This window comes from Nomascus leucogenys, chromosome 17 (genome assembly GCF_006542625.1).
Source record: "Nomascus leucogenys isolate Asia chromosome 17, Asia_NLE_v1, whole genome shotgun sequence".
Classification (NCBI taxonomy): Eukaryota; Metazoa; Chordata; class Mammalia; order Primates; family Hylobatidae; genus Nomascus; species Nomascus leucogenys.
Genome location: NC_044397.1, coordinates 86,691,955 through 86,702,400, shown reverse-complemented (window position 1 = coordinate 86,702,400; position 10,446 = coordinate 86,691,955). Strand labels below are relative to the sequence as shown.

Sequence of the window (10,446 nt, the reverse complement as noted above, 5' to 3'; positions counted from 1 at the left end):
CAAAGTGTTTAGCACAGCTCTTGACTTCTAATCATCCCTTTTCATATACCAGTTATTTTCCTGTTTTCGCCCAGAGAGGAAAGGGTCTGGCTGAGACCTTTAACCTCTGCCCTCCACCCCATAGCGAAGCGGGGGGGTGGCGGTACACTTCCCTCAGTCTCTGGGCAGGTCTCTGACTCAGTTCAGGGCACCCCTTCCCCTTGTCCAGCTCCCCAAACCGGTCAGGGCCCTTCTGAAGGGCTCATTAGAGGGGAGACGTCCCCATCTTCATTCCTGCCTTCCTTTCTGAACTCCCAAGGTCTGGACATTAGAGTGGCGCCCATACAGAGGTGGCCAAGACTCCTCCAGGGGGGCAGGAATGAGGGGCTCGAGGGAGACTGGGAGGTCGCGATGCTGAGTTCCACAAGGGTGGGGCCGGGGCCGGTGGGGCCGGGATGGCCGGATGCCGAGGCCACGGGTGGGGCAAGCCCGTCGCTCCCTCCTCCCTCGGGAGCTGTTGGACCTGTTGTCCCCCCTCCACTTCCGGGCTGCTGGGGAGGGGGACCGGGCGGCCTCTCTCCTCCCTCTTCCCCTGCCACCTGTCTCATAGGCAGAAGCAGCCGCGCCCAGCGCGCAGAGCGGAGCGCGCCGAAGCCTGAGCTGGTGAGGGGGCCGAGGCTGTGGGGAGGCGGCAGCTGGACTTCGGAATCTCAAGGACTCCGACTCCTGGCTTGTTCAGAGAAGGAGAGCCCGGGAGCCCCGACTCCTGGATCCCTGGGTGAGGCGGCATGGGCGCTGTTGCCCTGCACAGTGGGGTCGGGACTAAGACTACGGGGCTCCGGAAAGGATGGGGCGGGAGCCGAACTGCTGAGTCTCGGAGGGAGAAGATGGGTCGCTCTAAGCGAATCCAAGAGATTGTAGGGGGCTGCTGGGAGGGTACACGGCCTGACACCTGGAGCTGAGGGAGGGGAGGCGGAGTCGAAGAGGCCAGTAGGGGGCGTGCTACGACCCAGACTCAAATTCCGGTCCCGTCTCCGGGGGCGTGTCGCCTTGAAGCCATCAAGCCCCGCCTCTGGAAACTTCAGGACACGCCTCCGTAACGCTCAGTTCCATCCTTTGATCTCTTAGGCCCCGCCTCCTGGGGGGGGTCTCGGCGCCCCGGAGCAGACGCGAGCGGCGCTCAGCCGTCCTAGGCCTAGCCCCCGCCCAGGCCCCGCCCCCAGAGCGCCTGGTCCCGCCCACCCCGCAGGAGCCCGAGCGGCCATGGGGACGCGGAGCAGCCCCGAGGAGGGGACCCCGCCGCCTCCGGTCCCGGAATGCGACGTGGATGTCCAGCCCCAGGGCCATCCCGAGGAGTCCCGGGAACAGGAGGCACCCGAAGTCCTGGCGGAACCTTCGAGCCGCAGGGGAGCTGAGCAGCAGGCGGAGGAAGAAGAAGTGGGAGAAGGCAGCAGCACTGAGAGCAGCCGCGACGCGGTGAGGGGCCCTAGGGCGACAGCGCGGGGGGCTTGGACGGACGGGGACCCAAACAGGTGGCCGGACAGGTAGACAGGTAGAGGGAAACCAGAAAGACAGAGACCCGGAGACAGGGAGAGAGACCCAGGGATAGCAGAGGCTACTGAGAGACAGACACCAGGACACGGAGCCAGAGAGGCAGAGGCACAGACAGACAGAAACCAGATACAGAGACAGAAACCAGATAGAGCCACGGGGAGGCCCCAAGAACGGAGACAGACCCAAACGGGCGACAGAGTCAGAGAGATGGGTATAGAGGAACCAGATAGGTGCTCACGCCTGTAATCCCAGCACTTGGGGAGGCCGAGGGGAGGATTGCTTAAGCCCAGGAGTTCGAGACAAGTCTGGGCAACATAGCAAATCCCTGTCTCTAGAAAAAAAAAATACAAAAATTGTCCAAGCACAGTGCCGCATGCCTGTAATCCCAGCTACTCGGGAGGCTGAGGCAGGAGGATTGCTTGAGCCCAGGAGTTGTAGGCTGCAGTGAACTATGACTGCGCCACTGCACCCCAGCCTGAGACAAAGCAGAACCTATCTCTAAAAACGAGAGAGAGAGAGACCAGATAGACAGACAGGAGAGACTACTGAACAGAGAACCAAACGAGTAAGAAATGTAGAGAGATCAAGAAACCAGACAGAGACCCAGAGACATGGAGACTGAGAGACAAAGACCCCAAAAAGACAGAGACACAGACTAGAGTCAGAGAGAGGGGAATCGAGACAGAAGGAAACCCAGAAATAAACGGCAGAGATGCTCAGAGAAACAAATAGAGAAAAACCTCGAGAGAGGGACATACTTCGAGGAAGAAAGATCTAGTGATTCAGAGGCAGTGGACAGATACCGAATCTGAGAGACTGGGGTCGGATGGAGAGACAGAGAGACAGATCCAGGCACTACAAGAAAGTGACGCCAAGAGAATAGGACCTGCTAGAGAAAAAGAAACACCTTTCATAAGTCGGCTTTACATCCGCCCAGCCTCCATACGGTACTGCAAGCCTCTGTGGTCTGTGTGATTGGGTGGTCACGGGACTTGCACTCTCCCCTACTCCGACCTTAAATACAAGGGGCTGAGGCCGGGCGCGGTGGCTCACGCCTGTAATCGTAGCACTTTGGGAGGCCGAGGTGGGAGAATGGCTTGAGCCTAGGAGTTTGAGACCAGCCTGGGCAACATAGCATGACCCCCTCTCTACCAAAAAAAAAAGAGAGATTGGCGTGGTGGTGCGCGCCTGTAGTCACAGCTAACTAGGAGGCTGAGGCAGAAGGATCGCTTGAGCGCGGGAGGTCGATGCTGCAGTGAGCCATAATCGCGCCACTGCATTCCAGCCGGTGAGACCCTATCTCAGGACAAAAAAAAAAAAAAAAAGAATGAAAGAAAATAAAAAGAAAAGAGCCTGCGACAGATTATGGGAGTGGTGGTTGTGTTAGGTAAGTGGACTGATGGACTGAGACCCGCAGAGAGGGATGTTGGGTGGGGACCAGACCTACTTAGTGATTGCAGGGGGCGAAGCATCTCCACTTAACCACGCCCCCTCAACTTCAGCCCGAGGCTGCGCCTCGGATAGCGATGGCGGCCACACCTCCCGCATCCACCTCTTCGCGGGAAGGGGTGCGAGGGGCGGCGCGGCGCCTGCAAGGACAGCAGCTGGAGTCATTGACTCGCGTGGCCCTGATGGAGCAGCGAGTGAAGGAGCTACAGCGCCAGAGGAAGGAGCTGAGGATCGAGGTGAGGCTGCGGACCCCTTGGGAAGCCTGGCCCCAACTCAAGCGGAACCGGCAAAGCCGGACTCCCAGCCTTTTCCTCTGGTGGGATCAGATTTTAGGGCCTCCGCTCTACTTCCCTCCAAATTCAGGTCCCTGGAGTCCATCCTCCCTTCGAATCCGGTAGTTCAGGCCCTGGGCCTCTTCCTTGGACCTAGGCGTTCGAGCCCCCAGCCCTGGCATTCTCTCCGCAGATGGAGGTGGAGGTGGCCTTGCTGCGGGGTGAGCTGGCTGGGGAGCGAGTGGCCGCTCGCCGGGAGGAGGAGCAGCTGCGGGAGCTGCTGGGGCAGCAGGCGGCCTCGGAGCATCGCGGCCGCCAGCAGCGGGAACAGGTCTGTTTGGCTCACCGGGTCTTCATCAGCAGCGTCCTTCCTGGTCCATGGATGTTGGTGTGCTCCTACCCACCGCGCCCCGGGGTTGTCCCCATTCCCCAAAGGAAGACATTTGGGCTCCTGAGAGAGTGAGGGGCAGATGCCCCTCCTGGTTTTCCTCCTCCCTCCCTGGGCGAGATTTTTGGGGCTCTTCCTTTGTCCCCTGTCCGTTTGCTATTTAAATGCGGGTGTGTGAAAACTTCCAAACTGGCCGGAAGCGGTGGCTCACGCCTGTAATCATAGCACTTTGGGCGAGGCGGGCGGATTGCCTGAGCTCAGGAGTTTGAGACCAGCCTGGGCAACATGGCGAAACCCCGTCTCTGCTTAAAAATACAAAAATTAGCAGGGCGTGGTGGGGGGCGCCTGTAGTCCCAGCTACTTGGGAGGCTGAGGCAGGAGAATCGCTTGAATCCGGGAGATGGAGATTGCAGTGAGCCAAGATCGCACCATTGCACTCCAGCAGCCTGGGCGACAAGAACGAGACTCCGTCTCAAAAAAAAAAAAAAAAAAAAAAAGTAAAGAAGAAAACTTCCGAACCCACTATAGTTAGGCAGCTCCCATGTCTTGTGCCCACCAGCTTCAGCAATGATTAATATTCTTACATTCTTGTTTCATTATCTCCAATTTGTTCCCGTCCCCAGTTTTAAAAGCCAATCCCAGACATCATATGGCCTGTACATAATGTTTAGAGTGTATCATTGACAGATAAGAAATCCTTTTTGGCTGGGCGAGGTGGCTGACACCTGTAATCCCAGTACTTGCTGGGGAGGCGGGGGGGGGGGGGGGCGGGGGGGAATGAGGGCGGGGCAAAGTAGGAGGATCGATTGAGCTCAAGACTATGAGACCAGCCTGGCAACATAATGAGACACCGTTTCTGTGAAAAATAAAAATACAAAAATTAACCAGGCATGGTGGCATGTGCCTGTGGCCTCAGACTCAGAAGAGTGAGGTGGGAGGATCAATTGAGCCCAGAAGGTAGAGGCTGCAGTGAGCTGTGATCATGACACTGCACTCCAACCTGGGCGACAGAGCAAGACCCTGTCTCAAAAATAAAAAATTAATTAAGTTCTTAGCATTGTCTTATTTCTGGTTAGTTTTTGTATTTCCCAGACAGTCTCAAAATGCCAGTTAACAGGTGGCTTGTTTGAATGAAGTCCCCAAAGGTCAGTGTGATTGGCTGATATGTCTTGCCCGTTGTTTTATCTCTCGTGGTTCCTACCCGCTGTGCCTTCCCCATATTGTTTATTGGAAAAACCCAGTCTTCTGTCCCATAGGCAGAGCATGGCCGATTGCATGCCTGTGGTGCCCTTGAACATGCCTCTGTTTCTGCAAGTGGGTGTTGGTTAGAGGGAGAGGTTTGATCGTATTCAGAAGTGCTTTAGTGCTTCCTGAGCCGGTGTTGGGAACCTCATCTCTGGTTGTCCCAACCTAATGAGATCACCCTAGTCTCTCTTTTTTTTTTTTTTTGTGAGACACAGTTTTGCTCTTGTTGCCCAGGCTGGAGTGCAATGGTGCGATCTTGGCTCACCGTAACCTCCGCCTTCCAGGTTCAAGTGATTCTCCTGCCTTAGCCTCCCCAGTAGCTGGGATTACAGGCATGCGCCACCATGCCCGGGTAATTTTGTATTTTCAGTAGAGATGGGGTTTCTCCATGCTGGTCAGGCTGGTCTCGAACTCCTGACCTCAGGTGAACCGCCCGCCTTGGCCTCCCAAAGTGCTGGGATTACAGATATGAGCCACCGCAGTTCGAGGCCAGCCTGGCCAACATGATGAAACCCCATCTCTATTAAAAATACAAAAAATTAGCTGGGTGTGGTGGCAGGCACCTGTAATCCCAGCTATTCGGGAGGCTGAGGCAGTAGAATTGCTTGAATCCGGGAGGTGGAGGTTGTAGCTCCCAGGAGCCAAGATCACACCACTGCACTCCAGCCTGGGCAACAGGAGCAAAACTCTGTTTCAAAAAAAAGAATCTTTTATCTGAAGATTGTAACATCCATCAGTGGTCATTGCTTGGGTCAGTTACCATTATAGATTGGAAAATGGTGACTTGTGATTTTGTCAGTTTTTTTCTTCGCAAGTGTCGTGTATGTTGGAATTTTATGAGGCTGGGTCCTAGGCCCTCATTTATCCTCAAAGATCATATATTTCTCCCAGGCCTTCTCTACTGAGACAGAAACGTGCCCTTCTTCCTAGGGTACTGGCTACTAGGTACTCCTTTCTCACTCAGATCCAGAAATCTCGGTCGCAGCCCCTTCTCCCTCTGTCCCAGGAGTCCAGGCCCCCAGCTCCTCCTCCCTCAAACCCAGAAGTCCAGATCCCCAGATCCTCCTTCCTCAGATCCAGGAATCCAGGCCCCAGCCCCTCCTCCCTCTGACCCAGGAGTCTGGCTGACCTCAGCAACTCCCTTCTCCACACTGTTTGTCTTGCTGTCCCTTTGGTCACCAGGCCAGAGTCCTGGACTTTGCCCTGTACACTTCCCTGTCTCTCACCTCCAAGCGTGTCAGCCACCATGTCCTATCCTTTCTGCTTCCTGATCCTCTTTGTCTAGTCCATCTATTTTTTCAGCCCCACTGCCCAGGCCCCAGCTTAGGTCTCACCCTCACTGCTTGGAGGACTCCCGAGGGAGCTGCTCTCCACCCCTCTAACCCATCTCCCAGAGGGATGATTCCTAGCTCCTACTCCATCCTTTCAGTCCTTCTGAGGCTCCCCATATCCCCAGGTTGACCAAACCCCCTGTGAGCTGGACGAGCTGGCCTTCCCACTGTCCTCTCCCACCACGTTCTTCCCACCACCACATCCTCTTCCACCCTGGCTGGAGTTTGTCCCCCAGACTTCTTGTACTTTTCAACTTTCATGCATTTGTGCCAAGCCGTTTCCTCTGCCCAAAATGCTCTTCTAGCTCCTTTTATTTTCCCAGATCCAAATGCTCCCTGATTGTTTTGTTTTGTTTTGTTTTTGAGACAGGGTCTCACTGTCGCCCAGGCTGGAGTGCGGTAGTGCAATCACTGCAGCTTCAACCTCTGGCTGACATTGTTCTTCATTCTAGGTTCCCACAGTCTCTGGATTTTACTGCCCTGATCTTTCCAACTGGCTGTGTTCCCACCTGGAGGACAGGGCCCAGACACAATCCACTTCTGCATCCACCGTATCACATAACATGAATATGTTTTGCATTCATTTCTTTTCTTTCTTTCTTCCTTCCTTCCTTCCTTCCTTCCTTCCTTTTCTTTCTCTTCTTTCTTTCTCTTTCTTTCTTTCTTTCTTTCTTTCTTTCTTTCTTTCTTTCTTTCTCTTTTCTTTCTCTTTCCTTTTTCTCTCTTTTCTCCTTTCCTTCCCTTTCCTTTCAAGACAGTGTCTCCCTCTGTCACCCAGACTGGAACAGTGATGCAAACACAGCTCTGTGCAGCCTCAGTCTCCCTGGCTCAAGCAATCCTCCCACCTCAGCCTCCCAAGTAGCTGGAACTACAGGCGTGCACTAACACACTCCACTAATTTTTTTGTTTTTTTTTTTTGTAGAGGTGGGCTCCCCCTATGGTGCCCCAGGTTTATCTCAAACACCTGGGCTCAAGAGATCTTCCCGCCTTGGCCTCCCAAAGTGCTAGGATTACAGGTGTGAGCCACCACACCTGGCCTCATTCATTTCTTTAAAATCTTGGCGCTGACTGTGAGGCAGGCCTGCACAGGAGTGAATCACATAGATGAAGTCCCTGCCTTTGTACAGCCGACACCCCAGGCAGGCGCTGAGATATGGCTGGCTGCTGCTTCCCCCGCTACGCTTAAGCTGAGGCTGAGAACCTGGTTGTTCTTTCAGGAGGAGAGGCGGCTGAGCCAGGAACGGGATCGCCTAGAGGGTCTTCGCCAGAGACTCCGCGAGGCCCAGGGACAGCTCGACTCACAGCCAGAGGACCAACGAGAGCGGCTTCTGCAGGATGTGCAGGAGGTAATGGCCCTCTGGTTTTTTTTGTTTGTTTATTTGTTTTTGAGACAGAGTCTTGCCCCGTTGCCCAGGCTGGAGTGCAGTGGTGCGATCTTGGCTCACTGCAACCTCCGCCTCCCAGGTTCAAGCAATTCTCCCACCTCAGCCTCCCGTGTAGCTGAGACTACAGGTGCGCACCACCACACCTGGCTAATTTTTGGAATTTTAGTAGAGACGGGGTTTCACTATTTTGGCTAGGCTGGTTTCGAACTCCTGACAGGTGATCCACCTGCCTCGGCCTCCCAAAGTGCTGGAATTACAGGCGTGAGCCACTGTGCCCAGCTGGCCCTCTGATTCTTAGCCCCCTCCTCCCCCAGGACCCAGGAATCCAGGTCCTCAGTCACCTTCTTCCTCTGACCAGGAGTTCCAGCCCCAGCTCACTACTCCCTGGGGTCCTAGGGATTCAGGCCTCCACGCTTTTTGTGTTCCGACCTATAGATGAGGGAACAACTGGATGTGGCCCAACGCGCCTATGAGGACCTGGAGTTCCAGCAACTGGAGCGGGAGAGCCGGCAGGAGGAGGAGGATCGGGACAGCCCTGGGCCCCAGGTGCCAGACCCCAAGGTCCAGGAACTTCAGGCCAGCATGGCGCAGCACAGAGTGAGTCATGCCCGACCAGCGCTGCCCCCCTTGCCGCTCCTCTCTGTCTCCCCTGCTCTGTCTGCGTTTTTCTCTGTCCTTGTTTCCTGCCTGTCATGTTCTTCTGAATAGTAACAACAAGAGCTGATACTGATGAAACATTTCCTATGTGCCAGATATGGTCCTGAATATTTCATGAGCATTTCCTCACTGAATCTTTACAACAAACCTATGAGGCAAGTCCTATTACGTTTTTTTTTTCCATGTTATAAATAAAGAAGCTGAAGGTCAAGGTGCTTAAGTAGTCTTTCCCAAGTTTCCTTAGTAAGGGATAGAGCCAGGATTTTTTTATTTTTATTTTTTGAGATAGGGTCTCACTCTGTCACCCAGGCTGGAGTGCAGTGACACGTTCACAGCTCACTGCAGCTTCGACCTCCTGTGCTTAAGTGATCCTCCGACCTCAGCCTCTCGAGTAGCTGGGACCACAGGTGCGAGCCCCCACACCTGGATAAGTTTTGTATTTTTAGTAGAGACAGGGTTTCACCTGGTCTCAAACGCGTGGGCTCAAGCAATCCCCCCACCTTGGCCTCTCAAGGTGCTGGGATTACAGACATGAGCCACCGTGCCTCGCCACAGCTAGGATTTGAACAAACTTGGTATTCACCACCACATTCTTTGCCTCTATTCCAAAAAGACGCTCCATCAGATCCTTCCTGGGAGCTTCACATTCAAGGGTCTGACTTGTCAGACCCTTGGGAAAAAATGGGCATGTTTGACCATATTTAACCCAGAGTTTCCCAAAGTTTTGGATTAGAAAGCTCGGCCAGGCTTGGTGGCTCACTCCTGTAATCCCAGCACTTTGGGAGGCCGAAGCAGGCGGATCACCTGAGGTTGGGAGTTTGAGACCAGCCTGACCAACATGGAGAAAGCCCGTCTCTATTAAAAATACAAAATTAGCTGAGCGTGGTGGTGCATGCCTGTAATCCCAGCTACTCGGGAGGCTGAGGCAGGACAATTGTTTGAATCTGGGAGACAGAGGTTGCGGTGAGCGGAGATTGCACCATTGCACTCCAGCCTGGGCAACAAGAGTGAAACTCCATCTCAAAAAAATAAAAAATAAAAGCTTTTCTTGGGTCTCCTTTCCCCACCTGTTTCTGGATCTTTTTCCTGTCCCGCTGGCTTTTCCTTTGTCTCGGGTTGTCTCTATTTGTCTCTGTTCTATTTCTATCTTTTCTTTTGCCTGAATCTTTGTCTACGTCTCTGTCTTTTGGGGCCTGTCTTGGTTGCTGTTCTCTCTGTCCATCCCTTTCTCTTCATCTTCCCTAGATCTCTTCTGGACCCTCAAAAGGGAAGAGGGTCCAGGGAGCTGAACGCTGGGTCCCCAGCCCTGGACACTCCGATCCCATGGTCTCTGGGAGGGGCTGGAGCAAACCCCAGCCCTCCAGGCGGATGTGGTTCTGTGGGAGGGTGGCCTGGAGAGCTGGCTGGGGCCTTGGCAGAGGAGTAACTGGGACAGAGGGGTGCTCTGCAGCACCGGATCCGGGTCCTGGAAGAGCAGCTCAAGTCACTGGGGGAGCAGATGGCAGCCGAGAGCCGGGGGCTGAGCCGGAAGAAGGAGGAGGCCCTTCAGGCCCTGTCACAGGTGAGCTCCCTGGCACCTGCCCTACCGTCCTCACTTTCCCCTGGGGCATCCCACCACCTCCCTGCACCCCAGATGTCTCCTGACATTAGGGAAAGCAGCTGAGACAGCCCATTCTGACTTTGACACGTAGCTGTCCATATCTTCTGGTAGGAACGGAGCCGGCTGCTCGAGCTCAACTGCCTTCAGGGAACACCTGGCGGGGACTTCTCTGAGCCCAACCCGGCCCTCACTAAGGTATGGGGATTTTGTATGCCTCTCACTCCCTCTTCCCTCAGGCCCCAGCCCTTCCTCCCTCAGACCCAGGAGTCCAGGCCCTAGCCCCTTCTCCCTCAGACTCAGGGGTCCTGCCCCAAGTCCCCTCCTCCCTCAGACTCAGGGGTCCTGCCCTGAGTCCCCTCTTCCCTCAGACCCAGGAGTCCAGGTCCCCAGTCCCCTCCTCTCTCAGACTCAGGAGTCCAGGCCCCAGCTCCTCCTCCCTCAGACCCAGGGGTCCAAGTCTCAGCCCTCCTCCCTCAGACCCAGGAGTCCAGGCCCCAGCCCCTCCTCCCTCAGACTCAGGGGTCCTGCCCCGAGTCCCCTCCTCTCTCAGACCCAGGAGTCCAGGCCCCAGACCCTCCTCCCTCAG

The 10,446-nt window shown here is 55.1% G+C and overlaps 1 protein-coding gene across 1 annotated transcript in view; it reads left to right on the top strand.

The window, feature by feature from the left end:
* The first annotated feature begins 510 nt into the window (after nucleotides 1-510).
* The window catches only part of PHLDB3 (pleckstrin homology like domain family B member 3), a 30,301-nt gene continuing 20,365 nt past the window's right edge, over nucleotides 511-10,446 (top strand). The window contains exons 1-8 of the mRNA XM_030796959.1: nucleotides 511-757; nucleotides 1,229-1,455; nucleotides 3,036-3,218; nucleotides 3,448-3,585; nucleotides 7,436-7,564; nucleotides 8,039-8,200; nucleotides 9,711-9,821; nucleotides 9,972-10,055. Of these exons, the coding sequence (XP_030652819.1) occupies nucleotides 1,243-1,455; nucleotides 3,036-3,218; nucleotides 3,448-3,585; nucleotides 7,436-7,564; nucleotides 8,039-8,200; nucleotides 9,711-9,821; nucleotides 9,972-10,055 (1,020 nt within the window). The 5' untranslated portion in view covers nucleotides 511-757; nucleotides 1,229-1,242. The remainder of the gene's footprint in view (nucleotides 758-1,228; nucleotides 1,456-3,035; nucleotides 3,219-3,447; nucleotides 3,586-7,435; nucleotides 7,565-8,038; nucleotides 8,201-9,710; nucleotides 9,822-9,971; nucleotides 10,056-10,446) is intronic.